The sequence below is a fragment of the Lolium rigidum genome, chromosome 3, assembly GCF_022539505.1.
Source record: "Lolium rigidum isolate FL_2022 chromosome 3, APGP_CSIRO_Lrig_0.1, whole genome shotgun sequence".
Classification (NCBI taxonomy): Eukaryota; Viridiplantae; Streptophyta; class Magnoliopsida; order Poales; family Poaceae; genus Lolium; species Lolium rigidum.
In genome coordinates, this window is record NC_061510.1 from 340,932,311 (window position 1) to 340,953,019 (window position 20,709).

At 48.1% G+C, this 20,709-nt stretch overlaps 2 protein-coding genes across 3 annotated transcripts; both read right to left on the minus strand.

Annotated features, from left to right (window-relative positions):
- Nucleotides 1–7,937: 7,937 nt before the first annotated feature.
- Nucleotides 7,938–12,076, minus strand: LOC124703946. 2 transcript variants are annotated; one of them, XM_047236178.1, is made up of 7 exons: nucleotides 11,798–12,076; nucleotides 11,206–11,313; nucleotides 10,967–11,089; nucleotides 10,105–10,184; nucleotides 8,724–9,055; nucleotides 8,426–8,630; nucleotides 7,938–8,316 (listed from the first exon to the last, which is right to left on the minus strand). In XM_047236178.1, exons 1-7 carry the CDS (start codon nucleotides 12,049–12,051, stop codon nucleotides 8,120–8,122), a joined length of 1,299 nt encoding a protein of 432 aa, XP_047092134.1. In that variant the 5' UTR covers nucleotides 12,052–12,076; the 3' UTR covers nucleotides 7,938–8,119. The 2 variants fall into 2 exon arrangements, with proteins under 2 accessions (XP_047092134.1, XP_047092135.1); XM_047236179.1 differs by lacking the exon at nucleotides 10,105–10,184 and having other exon boundaries at nucleotides 8,724–9,060.
- Nucleotides 12,077–17,228: 5,152 nt separating this feature from the next.
- LOC124703947 lies at nucleotides 17,229–20,666 on the minus strand. Its single transcript, XM_047236180.1, has 2 exons — nucleotides 20,319–20,666; nucleotides 17,229–17,520 (listed from the first exon to the last, which is right to left on the minus strand). Exons 1-2 carry the CDS (start codon nucleotides 20,630–20,632, stop codon nucleotides 17,511–17,513), a joined length of 324 nt encoding a protein of 107 aa, XP_047092136.1. The 5' UTR covers nucleotides 20,633–20,666; the 3' UTR covers nucleotides 17,229–17,510.
- Between the last annotated feature and the right edge of the window lie 43 nt (nucleotides 20,667–20,709).

Below are 20,709 nucleotides of genomic sequence, written 5' to 3' on the forward strand. Positions count from 1 at the left end.
CATCGTTCGCCGAGGGGCGTAAGCAAGGTTTGTGATCATGCAGTTTGAGTGCTCCGAATTACTGCAATTCTTTTCAACGAATCAAAACTTAAGTTCTCATTAATAAAGTAAGCACGGGACTAAGGGGCGAAAAAAGGAGGGCCCTGTTGAAAAGAAAGGAAAAACTAAACACTATTCATCTGCTTAAGCAAGGAAAGGGTTCTTCTTATCTTCCGGCTTGTCCACCACGTTAGCGGTTTTCGAATCGTCGTTGATTTCACTAGGGGTCTCAACGGCGATTGCCAGTGTCTTGCTTTCTCCTATGACTGCTGTGCCATCAACTGCCGACGCTTTTGCTGCCGTAACTTCTGGGGCAAGGTCGGCTCGCTTCTTCTTCGTTTCCCTGACGTGTTCTTCTTCCTTATTATCGCGTGGTAATGACTTGGAAGGGAGATCGGTGATTTCCTGTTTTATCCCAAACTTTGCAGCAATCCTCTGAAAGTCGCGATCACAATTGTCTGAGCGTGAGAAACTTCCATAGACTGTGATGTTTGTCCCATTGCTCCCAGGCATTTTCAGCTTGAGGTATGCGTAGTGCGGTACAGCCATGAACTTGGCATAAGCTGGTCTTCCGAGTATAGCGTGGTACTGTGATTCCCAGTTCACGACTTCAAACTCGATATTTTCCTTCCTGAAGTTGTCGGGTTTGCCAAAGACGACGTTCAGGTAAACTTTGCCAAGAGAGTACCGCTGAAGTGGGGAGAATCCCATGAAAACAGGTGTCAGTATCCTCTAGCATTCTCATGGTGATCCCCATACTTTTGATTGTGTCGACGAATATCAGGTTTAGTCCGCTTCCACCATCCATGAAGACTTTGCTCATCTTGAACCCCCCGATTTGCGCCTCGACTACTAAGGCAGCGTGTCCTGGTTTTGGTATGGTCATCGGGTGATCTGCTTGGCTGAACGTAATGTTCTGAGACGACCACTCGACATACTCATGGATGTTCGCCATGATACTTTCTGCCAGATTGATTTCTCGGGTGAGCTTCTTCATTTCTCTTCTTGAAACACCTGTCCTGTGGATCATGCTCATCTGCCCACGTGGTGGTGGAAACGCCTCATTAGGTTGGTGAGGCTGAGCCTGCTGGACTTGGTGTTGTGGTGGGGGTGGTGGTGGTGGCGGCTGTGGCTGCTGCTGGATGAGTTTCTGCCTACAATCTCTGAGCAGGTGCCTTGACTTTGTTTTGTTGTCCTTAGAGTCGACGTACGAATGCAAGTATCAAGGAGCGTTTATCTGTTCGGAGAAGAGTAGCTCGGGAGTCCTCTATGGTCGTGGTTTTTAGTTGCCACGGTTTCCAGAGTTGTTCCGATTGCCGTCCTGCCGATCGTCTCGTCTGTCGTCGTACCGATCTTCCTGCCGATCAGAGTATCCTGCGGCTACCAGGTTACCGTCGTCGTAACTGCGGTTTTTTCTTTTCTTATGGCGATCCCTTCGTCCACCTGAGTCGTGCTTCGGCTGGTCATCGTCTTCGTCGTCACTGCGCTGTCGCGGCCTTCGTACGTTGTCCTTGCCATCAGCCCAGCGATTTCCATTAACTTGGTTACAGTTTTTGGCTTTTTGCGCCCGAGTTTCTCTATGTAGGTTTCACGTCGGATGCCATCGCTGAAAGCATCGATTGCTCTGTCGACAGAGACGTCTTCGGCAACGTTTAAGAGCTTGGTGAATCTTCCGATGTATGCACGCATCGATTCCTTCTGCTTTTGCTGGCAATGCCGTAATTCCTCAATCCCGACGGGCCTTTTGTACGTTGCTTGGAAATTGGCAACGAAAGCGTCTACTAGGTCATCCCATGATTTGATGGAACCCTTCGGCAGGCCTCTTAGCCAAGCTCGTGCTGAATCCTTTAGGTAAAGCTGCAAGCATTGCATTGCTGCAATCTGATTTCCCTTGTGCAGAATCACAGTCTGCAAGTAGTCGTCTATCCAGGACCTCGGCTCCTGCTGTCCATCGTATTTGGCGGCGTCAGTAGGGGTGGGCTTGAACTTTTTGGGGGGCATCGCTTCGCGGATTTTGTAGCTTAAGCAATCGGCCCCCCTTAGCTCGCCGTCGTTCTCCTGGCTTTCATCCGAAGAAATCCCTAGCAGCGCGTCGGCGTCTTGCTTTGTCAATTCTACTCTGAGTGATCTCATCTCGAGCATCTCTCGCGCGGCGCTTTGAGCCGCTGGCCTCTAACGTGGTTCTTTCCTCCCGCGGGACCAGGTTGTCTCCTAATATTGCGAGACTTTCTAGGGCACCCCGACGGGCTTGGGCCGTAGAACCTTCAGGGCCCTGATTGATGAGGTATGCTGCGAGATTGGCAGTTGCTCCCGCGACGGTTTTTGGCCGTGGCATGCCCGCGGTGTCCATGGTCATGAAGGACTTGGTCAGATTCGACGTTATTTCTCTGGCATCATCTTCCGAAAGTCTGGATAACCTTGATCGGTGCTTGCCTGCTCCTTGGGTGCTTCGAGAGGCGCTTCCTCGCGAGCCCCTCCATCGTTCACTAGATTGGTCTGCGGCGGATAGGCGTCTCTCGAGGGTGGCTTGCTCTTTCGATAGGCACTCCCGGTTTTTCTCCAATATAGAGCGATAAGCGTTGAGGGTTCCAACCGAGGTTCCTGCGGGGAGCGGTGTGTTGTTAAGCACGGCTGCCCTGGCTGCTGCCCACTCTTCCTCTGCGATGGTGTAATCGCTGTTGTTGTTAATGGCGCTGTTTCCAAAACTTGCTCGTCTGCTGGAGCGGGGGGTGTGATCTCCGTCTCCCCTGTTCCTTGTGTTTCCTGTGTTATTGGCGGCATAAACCTGTTGGTGTGCCGTTTTCCGGGTGGCACCTTGGACGATGCTGTCGACACTATCCTCTCCCGATGAATACTGGGCGTTGCAGATGAACGGCGTGTCGCTTGATCCTAGCCCGTGCCTGGTATCGCAGTTCAAGCAGTAGTACGAGGTCATCTCCGAAGATGCGGGATTATCGGATCCGACCGACATTGAAGACGTTGAACGAGGGCTTGACGAAGGCGAGTTTGTTGAGTCCGTCAGACCAGCCGAAATGTCGACTGATGACGACGTGCCTGGACTTGCCGATCTGGAGGCGAGTGGTTCTAGCAGTCGAAGGACTCCTTCCGAGTCGTTGTAGTGGACGCTGCCAAAGGTCATCTCCATGTTTCCTTGTAGATCAGAAAAGGTCGAGCGAGAAGAGTCGCTGTGCGGGGTGAATTCATAGGAGCCGAATCGAATCGGGCTTCCTAGACTTGGCGATAATGGCGTCGATGAAGCTGCTGAGGACATGACTGGGTCTGCCGATGACCGATCTTGTGCCGACACGCTTCCCACAGACAGCGCCAATTGTCGAGGGTACTCCTCGGCAATGCCCTCCGATTGGGGCTTAGGGTTGATGGAATCCTGTAGGCTGACACGAGACATCGGTTCACAGACAAGCGGGGAGAGCAATTTACCCAGGTTCGGGGCCCTCGATGAGGTAAAACCCTTACGTCCTGCCTGTCTGATCTTGATTATGAGAATATCGGGTTACAATGGGGTGCCGAAGGTTTCGGCTGAGATCTCGTCGAGAGGCTAAGTGCTGCGGCGACCTAGCTCTAGACTTCTGGTGGCTAAAGTTGCTAAGATTGATTGTGTCCCTCGGCGGCCCCTCTCCTGGCCTTTATATAGGAGGCTAGGTCTCAAGAGATCCAACCGGGTACGACTAGGTTTACAGTAGTCCTAGCTCTAAACTTTCCTTGTTCGGCTCCTTCCTTGTCTTGTCCACCAAGGAATCTTCTGCTGCGCCATCCAAGTGGCCCGCCTTGCCATCGAGTACCTTCATGGGCCTCCAGTTAGATTGTATAGGATAGGGCAATGTCGGTTACCCGAAGGGTAATGCCCACGTCACCACTGGTCATTGGCTGAGGCAGCCCCACAGAGCGGCAATATATGTCTTTTCTTGAAAAATAGACGACCCCACTGGTCATTGGTTGCGGCAGCCCTATAGAGCGGCCCCATTTGTCATTGGCAGCACCGCCTATAAAATCATGAAATAAAACGGCCCACACGTCAGCGATAGATGGATGGCTGCTCCGACGTGTCTCCTGACCCTACCCGTCAGCACGAGACGGTCTGGGAGGAGCTGCCCCTGTGCAGCCCCACCCGGTCAGACTAACGGTCAAGGCCTCTGACCTGACGGCTACCGGCCGTTCCAGCACTTGTGAGTGTTTCAAACTACAGGAGGGGAAAACTGAGGAAAAACTAAGGGGCTGGGGAAAACTCAGTATAACTAAGGACCTGAGGGCACGAAAATAGAAATCCCAAAAGAAAAAGGGTGGTAGTACCGGTCCAGTACCGGCTTGGTCTCTGTGAGCCCCTGGATCCGGACCGATATTAGGTCGGTACCTACACGGTAGTACCGGTTCGAGAGGAAGTACCGCTTTCACAAGAGGAAGTACCGGTTTAGGTCGTTTTTGCCTGTTTTCTGCACAGTTTTGACGCAAGCGGTAGTACCGCTTCGACAAGCGGTAGTACCGGTTTGGGTCGCGAATCTAACCGTTTTTCTGCCCCAACAGCTATATTTCTGTGCCCCCTATATATACATCTCTCCCACCTCCGTCCACACTAGTTCTTCCCATCTATTCTCTCTCCTCCATTGTTGACCTTGAAGAGCCTTATCCTCCTCTTGATCCCCCCACTATTTCTTGCATATTTTTGGGGGAAAGGAAAGAGGAGATCTAGATCTAGTGCTCCACCAAGTGAATCCCTCCCCAATTGAGGGGATCTTGCTAGATCTAGATCTTGGAGTAATTTGGTGTTCCTCCTCATATTTGTTCTTCCTCCCTTATCCCCCCAATAACTTTTGTAGCTTTGTTGGAATTTGAGAGAGAAGAACTTGGGCATCTTAGTGCTGTTCTTAGCCATTGCATTAGGTGCATCAGTTTGGGTTCTCTCCAGGATTTCGGTATAGTAGAGGGCTTGTTGACCTTAGTGGTGTTGTTTCCTTTGTGGCATTGTTACCTTTGTGGCGTGGTAGCCTTTGTGGCCTTGTTTCCTTTGTGGTCTTCTCGCCTTTGTGGCATAGTAGCGTTTGTGGTGTTGTTGTCTTTTGTGGGTGTGGTAGCCTTTGTGGTCTTGGAGCCGGTTGTGGCGCGTTGGAGCCTTTGTGGTCTTGTTGCCGTGTGTGGCGTGTTGTAGCCTTTGTGGCCTTGTACTTGAGAGCCTCCGTGTTGTGGAGTTTGCCTAAAGCTTGATACTTGGGTGTTTGCCCCAAGCTTGTACGGGTTCGGTGACCACCCTCAAGTGTCCCTTAGTGGATCGAGGCTTTCCCTTTGGTGGAAAGGCTCGAGGAGAATACGATGTCCCTAGTGGCTCATTGGAGTGTCTTGTGCCTCCACACCGCTCCAACGAAGATGTAGCACCCAAGGGTGTGAACTTCGGAGTACATCGTCGTCTCCTCGTTCGCAGGTTACTTCTCAACCCGAGCTCCTTTACCTATGTTCTTTACATTTAGCCTTCGTGCTTGATGTTACATATCTAGTTAGCTATCACCTTGTTGCTCATCATGCTTAGCATAGGCTGTTGGTGCACAAAGGCAAACCCTAGTTGATAGGCTTTGAGCTAAACAAGTAAACCTTAAATAGTTTTATTCCGCCTTGTTTAGCGCTCAAGTAGAAGCTTTTACAACCCGCCAATTCACCCCCCTCTAGGCGACATCCTTGTACATTCACATACGTTTTAGGGATGTGTCCGCGCGCTGGGCCGTGTTTTTGTCCGGTTCGACCCATACAGATGCGCGGACACAGTTTGGGTCTTCTGTTGGGCATCTTCAACGGGGCGACGCAAACGGACGATGAGCGACCGTTTGCGTCCGCACGGGCCGACAATGCATCTGGAACATGCTCCAGCGGGGCGACACATAGTGACCGGGCCATCCGCGGCGACGCAATCCTGGCCCAAATATGCGCCTCGGATGCGTCTCTACGGACGCTGCGCAGACGCGCAAGGTGTCCGCTCGCGTCTGGCGAACGTTTCGTCGGGCCAGCCTAGCAGCGACCATGGCTCGATGCGTCTTCTCAGGCGCGCCTGCGACTGGCACCGCTGCGTCGCTTCGGCAGTCTGTGCCACGTCAATGGCGACGCCTCGCGTGGTGCGCGGCCGTCGCCTACCTCTGCGCATGAAGTAATGGCGATGCCACACTTGCTGTTGCCGTCGCCTGCCTCCGGCCTATATAAACAGGGGCGCGCGCATCTCATCTCCTCCCACACTAAACCCTAGCCACCGCAGAACCTCCACCGTAACGCCGCGCTACTCAACCTCCACCTATGCCACCATGAGCAGCGCCGGCCACGGCCAGGCTGCCGCGCCTCCACCTCCACCTCTGACTCCACCTCCCCCGGCCTCGAGCTCCGACGAGGAGTTCGACGACGACGACAACATCGACGACCTCCTGGACCCGGTCAGGGACGCCAAGTTCCTGGCTGACGCAGAGAAGGAAGCAGAGGAGGAGCGGGCGGGCCACTCGGCGTTCGACGCTGAGATGGAACGCCGCAGTGTGGCGGCCGCCGCAGAGGACGACGACTCTGACATCTCATGGTCTTCTGATGACCCTGATGCGCATACCCCGGAGGAGAAGACGGCGGAGCAGAGGGCTCTTGTCGACTCCTTCGAGATGCTCAAGAAGGCCGAGGACGTCGTGAGCGAGACGCTGCGCCTACGCCTGCTAGAGGACGCGGCGTGCATCGAGCTCTAGCGGCCGCACGGCAGGCGGCGGAGATGCAGATGAGGGGGCAACGCAACGACGGGGCCGGACCGTCGGGTAGCAAGTAGTCTAGGTTTCTACAATTTTAGTTTGTATACTTTCTACGTTGTAGGTTGTGATTTTTAAATATTTTGCAAAACAAAAAATGAGCCGCCCCGCTGGATGCACACCCAGACGCAAACGGACGTGCGGACATAAATGATCATTTTCGCGTTCGTCAGACGACGCAAACGGATACGCAAACGGACGTGCGGACATAAATGATTATTTTCGCGTCCGTCAGGATAATTCGGGCAGTGGAGATGCCCTTATGCCACCATTTTCATACTGTACTAGTTTTTGTTTCTGAACAATATTCGTTGGTCCGGCTGTTCGCTCTGCCATCTGCCATCTGCCACCTGCGCTGCACACCCCACCCCCGTGAGTTAAACTTGCAAAGAAAATAAAAGGGAGAGAAGAGGATGGGCCCAGGCCGCCTGTGTCAAATCGCGGGTGCCTTGCTCTGTGGTGTGATGCACTGTGGTTTCAGTATCCATGTACTGCAGTAGCTACAGGCTACATGTAGCTAGCCTGCACGAGACGATGATGCTATTGTTGCTTACCTCACTCGCATCTACATCGAGGCTCAAGCGAGCTAGGTTACAAGTTTGCACGGGGAGTGATGTTTTGGCATATGGGAGTCGTATGCTCCCTTTATTTTGAAATACATGTTAGATACATTTTAAAATGTCAAAAAAATTGAAACAAAAATTTCGCACGTACATCTTCATGTGCTACGCGCTCACAAAGTTGTTTCATGAAAAATTGACATGTCATGTGGCGTGTGTAAAAACGATAAAATTCGTTGCTGAAACAAAGACTTATCACAAGATAAATTTTCTCTTTTTTCGCTTAGACTACAAAAAATATCATTTTTTCGTGATACTTAACGAATACACATATATTATGGAGATATACATGTAAAACATTTTGTTAAATTTTTTTAACATTTGCAAATATGTTTTTATGGTAGAGGGATCATACGCACCCGGGAGCCGAATTGAGTTTCTGGTTTGCACCATCCTTTTAACATTGATATAGAATTTGGATATATCTAATTGTCACAAGAGACAGTAATAATTTGCACCATCAAATTTTGACAAAGTTAAGACACTTTTGGTGGGATGGAGGAAGTGCATAACTATAGTCTGACCGTCAGTTCTTAATAGCTTGGAGACACAAACTATATAACTGTATAGCTCAGCTAGCTTAACTCGCAGTAAGGTTTTGTGCCAGATCCTCAACATAGTAGCGTTACATTATCACCTATAATTAAAGCTAAGTTCTCAATTAAACCTAATGTCACCAGCACCTCATCATCCAACCCTAATCCCAGCAGCTCTCATCCTTGTCCTCCAGGCCTCGTCATAGACAGGTCCATCATCGTCATCAGAGGAGGAATCATCTCCGTACATGAACGGGAATACTGTATCTGGACTGCCCCTATCAAATGCACCTATCATAGGATGCTTCAAATCAACCATCCTTTTGTTTTTGCATGCATAACAATCACCTATATAAGAAAAGAAAGGTTAGGATGTTAGCTGCATTAAAGACAAGCACAAAATAAAAAATGTTATTGCTCGCCCATATATACTTTATCAAGACAAAGATTCTCATACCATTTTCATCAGGTTCAAGAGGGCAGCAAAAGTAAATTTTCCGTTGCAATATCTCCTTTACTTCGGCAAAGTATAGAATTGAGCTCCACTCACTTGAACCAGGTTTCTTCATCTTGACAGTAAAATTGAAGTGGTGGAAGATCTTGCAATAATTCTCCACATGAAAACACTGGTGTTCAAGTTTTTCAAATTCGTACTCAGATTCCTATAGCAACAACTGCTATTAAAAACTGTTTATTACATTTAAAACAATTAGAAAAATTTAGTACAGCTCAAAGATAGAGATTTACAGACAAACCTTAAGATCTTTCTTATGGTACTTTTGAAACGCCACCCAGACCTCTTCACACATCCATTTATCCCCATTCTCAGCAATATTTTCTTTGGAACCTTCATATCCCCCTTGTGTTGCAACTGCTGATGATTCTTGTGCTGGAACTGTTCGAGCTTTATCTCGTGTCACTGCCAGTTGAGCTTCAAATTTTTCTAGTGAAGCCCGCTGGGATAACGTTAGGGTCTTATCTCGAGCAGCTTGAGCAGCTTTCTCACTTTTACAAAAATATTCAAAAGCATCATCAACACTGTCAAACGTAGGCACATTCAACGACCTATAAGCTTCGCTTTGCTCCTCTGAACTAAGTAAAATCATGATCACACGGTCAACGAAATAAGGTCATGCTCTAAATACCAATAAGTTATGCAATGTAACATGTAAATTTGTTGAGAGCACAATTCAGCAAGTGAATTAATTTTCCTAGAACTAAATAACAAATCGTGACCAGCAAAATAAAGCAAGAAAGTAGTACTAATTCATCTACAGAGGCAGTAGGTTGGCCACTTAAATGCTGGTGTTGTTAGATATTAGGACGACAACAAGAACAACAAGAAAGACTTTTAGTCGCAAGCAAGTTAGGGTAGGCTAGAGATGAAACCTGCAAGAACCAACAAAAGAGGGGAGACAAGAAAAGGAGAAAAAGAAAAGGAGACCGAAAGCCTACTTCCTGGTTCTGGCACGTGGATTGATAATTTCCAGGTGCTCCAATCCATGGATAGTTCTTTGCTGACATTGCAATCCTTCAAGTCTCTTTTTACAGATTTCTCCTACGTCAACTTCGGTTGCCCTAAGTTCCACTGTGCACCTGTGATTCTAGGGAGCTAAACTGTATATGTTCAAACCATCCATCAACAAACCAAATAGATAAGGGCTTAAAATTGACCCTTGGTGTAGTCCTATTTTTATAAAAATATGGGTTTATAACCACGTAATAATAGCAGTTAACCTAAGAACTTTAAAGGCAAAAGTTTTATTTATGCTGCTTACATTTTACAGCACAAAGAAATCACATATTACAGTGTAGCTAAATACCAATGTATTACTACTTTCAGGCCTATGAGTGGTACATATATAACAAAAAATTATTAATGATGGATTCAATAAGTGGGCCAATGTTTCGAGAAAAGGGCAGAAAGAAATTTAGCTATCATGTGAGAATAAAATGTAATGTTCTCTAAATTTCCTGCTCGTTCAGAAAATTCATGCTAGTTTCCACACCTTCCAGTATCAAAGTTGCCATGTTACTCTAGTGCAAGACAAATTCTTGTCCAAACAAGTGAATCTTTTCTGCTTGATAGAAAGAATGTGCAGCCACATGATTCAAGCAAGCAGTCCATCTACTTACCGTTATACGAAATTTGAATATTAGAAGGATAGACATAGGAGAAAGTCGTTGAAATGAACCCCAGAGATATGGGAAACTCACTGTAATGAAACATGTAAAGTTGAAAGACAAATTATTGCTTCAACTTTTAAATTGAAATGGTATGCTTAAATGACTTGAGGAAAACAATATATGACAAGCGCTACACCCATGATTGAAACAACATGCGCTCCAGGGTTTTGGTCTACATGCAGTGTTTACTAAATGACGGAGTAATAGAACTGCAGGCATAAAAGGCTTATTTCTACTCTACTCAAGTTGAAACAAGAGTGGCCAAGGCAAAGCAGCAATTTTCTGGTCGATCGTGAGCTCAAAGTGGTTCTTTCAACATAAATCACTATCGATCTGCAATTGTAATGCACTTCTCTGTATTCTACTCAATTTATTTTACTTTTTTGGGTGTGATCGTGCTATCAGATACTAGAACAGAGGGGAAATGAAATGTAAAAGAGCTATCTCGGTAGCACAGAGGAGGAATGGTGGAGAGTGAGCACAAGATATCAGGAAGACAGTGATTCTGCTGGTAGGAACCTATGTGCTACTAATTGGCATACACCTATCTGTTGGTACCCAAACAAATTAAGATCTCGCTACTAAGTCTAGGATCAGCACCACCGTATATGCCAATGAAATGCGTGATGGCGGGCTTGTGAAATTTAGGGGTCTCCACTACTTGTGCATGTAGTTGGTCAGGAGAGCAGACTAACCCTTGGATGATGAGCACTGAGAAGCGCATCCAAGGATAGATGTCATGGGATACAATAATTTGTAACAAGAAGCACAGAATCATATGAATGAAAGAACCTAACGTCAATGGTCATACCCATCGGTTGAATCAAGTGCGGGAGGCGACTCATTTAGCGACAAAATCTTTAATTTCGACGCATCAGAAATTGTAGGCCCAAGCTCATTGCTGCTCGCCTTGCCGGCATCCTCTTCCTCAACCCTGGTCAGATCATGAAAATAGCAGGGAAAGGGAACACGCTGGTTAATTTTTCAAGTGGAAATTGAAATATTGTTCAAAAAGAAATGAAAAAAAAAAACAATGCCAATGACACTTACCGTGAGCTCGATGACTGTTGTGCCCATCCTCCTCGATTACGCCGGGATCGCCTTGGGCGGTCTGAATACATAGCACTGTGCCGGACACGGGCCGCTTCCCGGCATGGACTGGAAGAAGATGTAAAGTTAAATTTTGCTAACAAGTGCATAGATCTAATGGTATATTTTTCTGGGAGACAGGAGGCAGTGTTTGTTCACGATTCTATGATGGGAAAGCATACGTTTAAGGGCTCCTTTGATTTAAAGGATAGGAAAAGCATAGGAATAGGAAAGGTATAGGATTGGAATGGCATGTCTACTTGAAACCTATAGGAAGATGAAGTTTGTTTGATTGTAGCAAAGGAATTTTTCCATGAGGTATGAGCTAATGCTTTTTTCCTATAGGAATTACACTACAAGATTCCTATAGGAATTTTTCCTATAGGATAGGTTCCTATGAATCAAACAACATGTATAGGAATTTTTCCCATAGGAACCAAATCCTACACAATTCCTTTGCAAATCCTTTGAATCAAAGGAGACCTAAAAGGGGGCGACCGCGTCCGCAAATATATGTATCCATCTATCAAACCTACTCTACTCGGTCACTCACCCAGTTCCACGGGAGGCGGAGGGCGATGCTTCTGAAGAGGGGATTGCAGGTCGCAGCTCCAACTCCTCGGTTACCCCAAGTGGCGGGAGAGACGAAGAAGCCGCGGCCGGAAACGGAAACTCCGTCCATGGCGACGGCAAGGGCGTTTCCGATTCGGTCCGGCCGCGATTAGGGAAGATTGGGATTGTAGTTAGGGTTCTCTGCCACTCCTTTCCCTTTCTCTCAATCTCCTTCGAGTGCCTCGATCGCGGCATAATGCGCAGCCGCGTGCTGCTTGAAACGCGGCTCGGCGCTGCCGCGGCCCGCGGCCGGTGACGGAGTGGCGAGCGGAGCCGGTGAGGTCGAGAGTGGAGCAGAACTGCAGAAGCGCGGTGTGTCTGTCCGTGCGGTGGGTTGGCTCCGGGCTAGCTGGCAGCGTTGGTGGGCTTCTTTCACTAGTATCTACTATATTGGCCCAACCAGGCCCATGTCCTCTCGCACCCCTTGCCCCACGGCCCACGCCATAGCTGCATCGGCCTGAGCCATGGGGTGAGTCCTATTTGACGCCCATTGTGTCGGTTAGGGTATCAACCGTCAATGATTACCATTCTGGCGCAACTGGGCCGGTCCACCATGGTCGAATATGATGGTGGATCATGTCGGAGATGGTGAAGACTACGAGATGAGGAGCCGACGACCGGGAGGACCTTGCTGGGGACGGGGATGGTGCGGCCTACCGTGACACCGCTGGCAAAGGCAAGACCAATACCTCGCTGGAGACGGGGATGACGCGGCTGGCCGTAGCGTCACCTGCGGAGGCGAGGAATGGTACTTAGGGTTTCTTGTGAGGGAGTTCAACGGCAACGAAACCTTAGGGTTTGGGGGTGCGAGAGAGTTTGTTAGGGGATTTAGAGGAAGGTCAGGGTGGTGGAGGACCGACGAAGGTGGCGGCTCGAGCAGGGCAGGGCGGCAAGGCGGGGTGGGAGCTCCGCTAGTCACGGGTGGCGAGGGCTAGCGGGCGGTGGGCGAGGTGACTATCGCGAGCTATCGAGAGTCATGTCAAGTAGTTGAGGACAATTACTAGCAGTTGCAATGGAGGACGATGATGGTAAGGTGAGATGGGCTCGGCCCGTGTTATTTTCTTTAGGTATCGGCTCCCTAGTCAGCGCTGACCGTGTCAAATAGTAGGACGTGAGTCATGGAGCATCCCCACCTCTTTGAAGACCGCAATATCCAACTCGCCGCGAATAATGAGATCTAATAAGGACTTAAGGAACATTGGGAAAACGCCCCAAAACTCGTAGTTACACTCCAACTTAAAAGAGTTTAAAAAATGCACTTTCAGTTTCACATCTAAGTTAGGAAAATATCACTGGTTAGTACCTTGCACACGGCCTCAAGTTATGGTTACCACACTTAAATTCCGACTCTAGCTCTTGCATGAATAAATTATGGTGTAGTTGGTTGCTATCCTCGCTGGTTGTGTGTCCTGTCAACAGGTCTAGAGTTTACTGAGAAAACCACTCCATCAACCAACAACGCAACACTAGCGCAACCCGCCCTTGCCCCGCGCTGCCTGAACCGGTGGCGCTCCCCGCGGCCGCACCTCCCGCAGCGGTTAGCCTACAACCTTGGTCAGGCCCATAGTTGCCGACGAACCGGAACGCTCGGATCGCGGAACGGGATCGCGGAACGAGGTTCCACAAGCCAGCGAATAAGGATCGCTCGGGGGTACACATCTTTGGTACGCGAAGTTGGATCATGGATCGCCATCCACTTTGATTTGGGTCAGAATCAAATGAAGAGACGAGGGAAAAGAGGAGCAGAATCAAGATTATTAATAAGCTCAAATATGACGCTTGGAATTACCGTTTTTACGCATTATTTTTAATGGACCTATCATATTCCAGGGTCGCTAATATGGGAAGAGGAACGGTGCGAACGGGATCGCGATCCAAAAACGAATTCCATCGATTCACGCGCGTTCCCGATCCGGGTCGATCGACCCAGGATCGCGGAACGCGGCAGCGATCCCGAACCCTGCAACTATGGTCAGGCCCGGATCGACGCAGAGGCGGTGGACCAACGTTGTTACAGCGCCAGCCGCGCCGTCGCCGGAGGGATGGCGACCCTTGTGCTGCTTCACGTCGACGGTGTCCACGCGCTGCCGCATCATCCGCTTGAGCGCGTGGTCGCCCGTTATCCTCAGCTACACCCCCAGCGCTACAGTCTCCGGCAATCCATCCTCCTTCCCGAGGGAGCCGTTCCTACCTCTTGTCAACCACGTTGGGCACCAAATCGGCGGTAGCCAATGGGATCCATGAGGAGGCGGCGGGACTGGTGATTTCTATCTCTAGCTGCACCCATCTCCTTGTTTTGATGTCTTTTTTTTCCCAAAAATGTACCGTCCGACATTTTTTCTGGATAGGAGGGAGTAGTTTAGATAGATACAAAAACTGAAAAAGAAGCGCATGGTAATGCCAAGATCCAAAGGAAGCCAACAGACTAGCAACAGCTAGTCAGCTAGCCTCACGGTCGGTTCAGGGAGACTGGACATTGACGACGTAGGGAGAGGCTGGGACGATCTGACCCCAACGCGCACCGTGGCCACCACCCCGACGATGTGGCTAGGAAAAATAAAACCTACTACTAATTACTAACAAGGATCTGTAAAACTACTCTCCACCCCTACGGACAGGTCTCGACCCTCCACCACTCTTGCTGCCAGACCGTCGAAAAGAACCCTAGTTTGGAGAGGAGAGGCTACGGTAAAAGGACACGTACGTACCGCTCGGCTGCTGAGTGGACGAGTACTGGATGCATCGCGCCGCCTGCCGTCAGTTATTGGCTTTGCCGTCCCTGTCGTCGTGGACGCAGAGATTTTTTAGGCTTTGTCGTTAGGCGCGTGGTCCGTGGTTACAAGGAAATTATATATGCCTAGATCGATGGTCGGTCTTACGTGTTGGACTTAACCTGGCGTCCATTATCCCGGTCCTTTGTGTGTACGTGTCGGAGTAGTGTCCGAGTAGTAATTCAATAGCTGTCGGGGTGCTTCCCGACAATACACATCATGAGAGGATTAGGGTTGACGGAATCTTGCAGGCTAGCACAAGATATCGGTAACCAAATAAACGAGGAGAGATGTTTACCCATGTTCGGAGCCATCGATGAGGTAAAACCCTTACTTTCTGCTTGTCTGATCTTGATTATCGAGAATATCAAGTTACAATGGGGTAGCCGATAGGCTATGGTGCTGGTCCCGCCGAGAGGCAAGGGTTCTAAGCTCTAGATTTGATCTAGCGGTGGTTCTACGTGTGTGTAAGTTGTTTTTCGGCAGACCCTCTCCTGACCTTTATATAGCAGGCTAGGTCCCGAGAGTTCTGTCCGGATTCGACTAAGTTACAAAGAGATTTATTCTAATATTTCCTTGTATAGCATCTTCTTGCCTTGTCCGTCAAGAAGTCTTCTTCGAGTAAGTCTCCTCCTCTGAAACAAACGTGTAGACCCACCTTGGTTATTGGGCAATCTTCATTGGCCCCAAGTTGCGCCGGAGGAGGTAGTCTAATGTTGGTTACCCGAAGGGTAATGCCCACATCAGTAGCCCCCGAGTGACTGCCCGAAGTAAAGCTTCGGGCAGGGACTATAATTTTCTTCATCTGAATATCTTTATCTGTCGAAAGAAACTAAATCTTCGTGCCCTTCGCAACTTTAAAGTCATTTTATCGGGTGCGTCTCCAGCGCTCCCGATGGAAGTAGCCCCCGAGCCTAGGGACGGATCCTTGTAACCGTGCGTAGACTCAAGTTGTACTACTCGTAAATTCTTGTTGTCGATGTTTTCCTCATTCATCATGAAGTTAAATTTTCTTGATATCGGGTGTGCGTCCAGCGCTCCCGATGGGAGTAGCCCCGAGTTTAGGGACGGATGCTTGCAACCGTGCGTAGACTCAAGTTGTTCTACTCGAAGATTCTGACACCGATGTTTTCTGAATTGTCTTCATTATCCGATATGTTTTTTATATCGGGTCCTCTAAAACTTCGAATGTAGTTATGATAGTATGGAAGGGATAGGAGTAACGTGCCCAGTTTTACTCGATAAATCGATGCTGGTTAACTGCCGATGGCAAGACAACGTTACTCTACTTAGGATCAAGTCCCCGGGCTCGATCCTGGATCTTCTGAAATCTTCGGGTTCGTTTTCCTTTGTATTCAATAACTTTTATCGGGTGCGCGTCCAGCACTCCCGATGGGAGTAGCCCCCGAATCTAGGAACGGATGCTTGCAACCGGGCGTAAACTCAAGTCAAGCAACTCAACGTTGTAGATTCTTTCGGATGCTCCATAAATGAGGAGTCGATACTTTTAATGATATCATCAGTGACGTGGCTTCTGCGGCGACTCGATTGACAGGACGTGACCTAATGGGCCCACCCTACACCTGCGCGGTCAGTTAGGAAAAACTGGTCCTTACGCGTTGACCGATGCGCCTCCTTGATTTCCGCGTGTCTTCAATCTTGGCCGTAGAGACCAAACGGTCGGCTCTCGCAAGCCGCTGGATCACGGAACCGCCCTGACGACTGGGGAACCACCACAAGCGTCTCAAAAGGTGAGCCCCGCCGAGCAATTCACCACTTCCCCTTCTCCAATTTCCCACCTCCGCCATTTTTCTCCAAACTTGCTCCCAAATCTTGCTGCCGCCGACCAAACTTCCTTCGGACCTCCTTCCTCCTCTCTGGGGTTAAATGGCATCGGGGAGTAGCCTTCGGAGGACCTCGACACCGGAGGTTGGCCGAGAGTCGGCGGCGCCCCGCCGCGCGCTGGAGAAGCCGCGCGTCGTCAATGAGGAGGGCCTCGCCAAAGTCCTCTCCCTGGTGGGCTACTCGACCAACGAGTGGGGCATTAACGTGTTGTGGCATAGAGGCGCGGGCCATGACGCTCTTCCCACCATGGCGACATTGCGGCAGGCTTGGTTGCGCCCTTCTCCCCATTCCTCTTGGCGGTCCTGGAGCATTACCCTGCTACATTTCCGGCCCAGCTCCATTGCACTTTTCTGGCACATGTACAACCTGCGCCTTGTTGTTGCGTCTCGCTATGTGATGCCAGGAGGCGGGGGAGAACTTCTTCCCTGCCGGGAACATGCGGGAAGACGAAGATTTCCGAAACTGTTGGGTCTTCATGGACGTCCATCTGCAAAGCCGGCTCTTTTTGTAAACACTACTAATGAATCACGATATGCCAAGTATGAAGATGCAAACAGGTTAAGTATATACTACGAGTAGATTACCAATAAGAGTATATCCATCATAAGTAATGATGGAAACACTATGTTGGAGGATCTGCTCACGTCCAAAATTTATGAGCGAATGGAGTACATATATAATGGCGGAAACATTACCTCCAGCATATGGCAGTCGCTCCATCAGCTAAACACGGCCTCAATTAATACACAGATTCAAAGAAACAAAGTACTAATTACTAAGTACCAAAAAAATTCTCAACAACTTATGATCCACTTGTCCATGATACAATACAGGAAAAGATTCTTGCCACGATGTTGAGTTATTAGCAAGCTGCTCTAAAACATATGCATAGTTGGGCAACCAGCGGTTAAATTACTAAATTCCAACTTGGAGATTGATTACATGTTCAACATGGAGCACCCATGTAGAATTACTGCTAGTAACTTTCCTGTAGTACAATGAGTGTTGCTGAAAAATGCAGCGCACTGAGATATGCTCTCACTGACCCCTGCACAAAGCAAATACTCTTCAATAAATAGATTAAAAATATGAATCATAAAAGACAAATTACGCATTGTGCTCATTTCCCCCTAAGACTTTCATGGAGCATAATGCCAGTAACGTTTTGCCAACAAAATATAAATATCACAAACTATGTACAGGCCGACTTGTTGAATGAACTACATCATAATGCCAATGCTGAATGGGGGCTCCATAAGTATGTACATTAGCGGCCTTGTTAAACTACATCACAAACTTACACAACTGAACTGTATCGTCTGTGCAAAGTGCAAACAATATCACAAAAACAGAGCATGCTACATACTTCCTACCAAAATGGAGTTACACTTTTTTTGTTCCTCCCATACAGGAAGAGAAATCGGTAAATACAATTAATTTTCATACTGCTGTGGTGGTGCTAATCACATAAATGCTACGCTTTTACAGTACATAATCAACATCTTCAACTTTCTATATCAGTAAATGCTAGCAGGTTTGTCCATTACCCCTCATACGCAATGCAGTAGCATATATCTGGAAGCAATACTAATTAAGTTACATAGATATGGCGCCCAGCAATTATGAGGCCAAAACGTTTGGTCTATATTACAAACATAATTACATATAAACAATATCACCGCATTATCTGATTATTATCTCAGACATGTGATCAAAATGTTGTAAAATGTCTCATAAATGCATCAAACATTAATAACCACGTAAAGCCGGCAACACAGTGTGGATACTCTAGAAACTATGCAATTACTCAACCGTAACTATAGGTGCAACCTAGATTTGAATCTTTAACGTTTCGGTTTTGGATTCTCCGCCAATTTAGCTCATCCAGGAACTTGCACAATTATATGTCGGACATTCTCTAAATGATCAGAGTTACCATCTCAAAGCAATCCTAGGAGCAGCAATTCAAATATTACACACCCATGACCCAACCGCTTTATTAGGAATCGATGGGCTAGGCAGAAAGTTGGAGCATGTGCCTAGTTCAGCCTCGTCTGTTCAGTCAAGTGCAATTGATCTGAACTGGTTTTGAAGTACTTTCCAACACTCACAGTCAACTCAAATTAACCTCATTCGATACAAAATTAGTCAGGGTTAGATTTTTATTTTGTTTGGCATACATTTTTTAAATGATAGCAAATAACAACAGTCCAGTAGAATATAGGATATACTCCACATGAAACTCGCAAGTTGTTACATGTTTTGCACAATCATATTCAGTATGCTCGTGTCATCAGAAAATGTAACACTTCATAATTCATGTTAGCTTACTTGACAGTTGACACAAGTTTATTAATCATACTTCATTAGCATATAGAACATTCAACATTTGCATTGCAACAAATGGCGATATGCATTTTACAGAGTTAATCTAGCCATTTCAGTTAAATTTCTGATGTTTATGTCATAGGCTAGCTCATCATTGATGCAAACACACACAGAAAGGGGACTTCCATGGAGATATACTCTCACTGATCACTGCGCAAAGAAAATACTCTTCAATAAATAGATTGAAAAATGCGACACACACAACAAAAATTACGCGCTGTGCTTATTTCCGCCTAAGGCTTTCATGGAGCATAATGACAGTAATGTCTTGACAACAAAATGGACCTCCTACTGAAATGGAATTATACCTTTTTTTGTTCTTCACAGTCAGCTGTGGTGTGTGCTAATCACATTAATGCTATGCTTTTTATTGTTAATGTGACCAATCTATTATTCCCTTTACTAGATTATAAGTTTGTGGATCATGGACCTTCCATGTTCTCTGTTCCTGATATGTATCACGCTTCGCAAACATCGGTCATAGGAATACTGAGGACTGTCAGCCTAGCTCGCTGTACCACTAAGTAAAATCTTCAACGTGTCCAAAGACCCATAGCCTCTACAGTAGTTATCACATATCACATGATAATAATTTCCATTTGTACCTCAGGTTCCTACAACCTTGCAATCTTTCAACCATTGCAAAAATCGCCTAATTTCACAGAGGTTTGCAGCTAAAATCACACCAAACATTTCGCCGAGCAGTTAGAGGGAACCAACAATAGTCTCCTCCACCCTTCTTCAACGGCACTCAGATTAGGCTTGAGGCGGAGATGTTAGTGTGAAAAGTGCTGCAGGCCGAGCTAATCCACAAGATCACAATCGTCGGACCAACAATAGGCAGATGCAGGGATGCATGCACGTCCTTGGCTGGATTCACCATAATATATATGCAATTGCATAATTTATGATGAGGTCACTAACTAGTTTGTCAACATTGATTAAAAAGCGAACCAGACCAACTCAATAATCTTCAGTGAGAAGAACCAAAAGTGCAATGATCGGTCAAATTAAGTGATCAGGGTACCAACATTTACATCAATCTAATTCCTGAATTAATAATTATGTACGCTCAGGTTATGCGGAGGTGGCCGTACAATTGGGAAAACTCGTGCACGTAGTCCTGGCCGACCTTCACCTCTGTCCCTGTGATGCATATGCATCCATTTGTATCTCAAGTTCCTACAACCCTGTGATCTCTAACATTTTATCAAATATCTACAGTGCGCAGCCTAACCTACATCGTTGATCTCAAAACTAGCCTAATTTCACAGAGACTTACAACTAAGATCGCGCCGCGCATTTCGTCGAGCACTTGGAGGGCACCAACAGGAGTCCCCCCTTGTCCCTCAGCACAAGCAGAAAGTTCGATCAAGCAAGGAATCCGCGATAACTAGCAACCTGCACATCGATGGCGTACTAGAAGGCGAAAGTGGCGGGAGGATGAGCGGCACGGACCTGATCTTCTTGATGAGGATCTCGCGGAGCTTCTTGCCGAGCTCCTGGGAGCGGACGCGCGCCATGAGCGCCTTGTGGGCGAGCACGCGCTTCTCGGAGTTCTTGACGTGGTGCTCCGTCCGGCGCTTGATCAGCCGCTCGATGCCGCTGGACCGCATCTTGCGCTCCATCACCTGGAGCGCGCGCTCCAGGTTGCCGTCCCTCACCTGCACCATGATCCCCCGCGACGGCTGCACCTGCCCGTAGTGTCCCCTCCCCGTGGCGGCCGCCGCTGCCGGCCAGAGCCGCCGCGCCGTCCGTGCCAGCGCCTGCATCGCTCGCTTGTTTGGTCGCGCCGCCGCAGCCGAAGGAACTGTTTTGGTTGCGCCGCGTTGTGTTGTGCCCGGAGCGT

Bases quoted from the DNA above. Each gene is read 5' to 3' on its own strand.
- LOC124703947 (XM_047236180.1), bottom strand. From the start codon at position 20,632: ATGCAGGCGCTGGCACGGACGGCGCGGCGGCTCTGGCCGGCAGCGGCG.
- LOC124703946 (XM_047236178.1), bottom strand. From the start codon at position 12,051: ATGCCGCGATCGAGGCACTCGAAGGAGATTGAGAGAAAGGGAAAGGAG. The intron at 11,090-11,205 runs GTAAGTGTCATT...TGATCTGACCAG, and splicing joins CAACAGTCATCGAGCTCACG to GGTTGAGGAAGAGGATGCCG. The intron at 10,185-10,966 runs GTATGACCATTG...GTTTCATTACAG, and splicing joins GCACTTGATTCAACCGATGG to TGAGTTTCCCATATCTCTGG.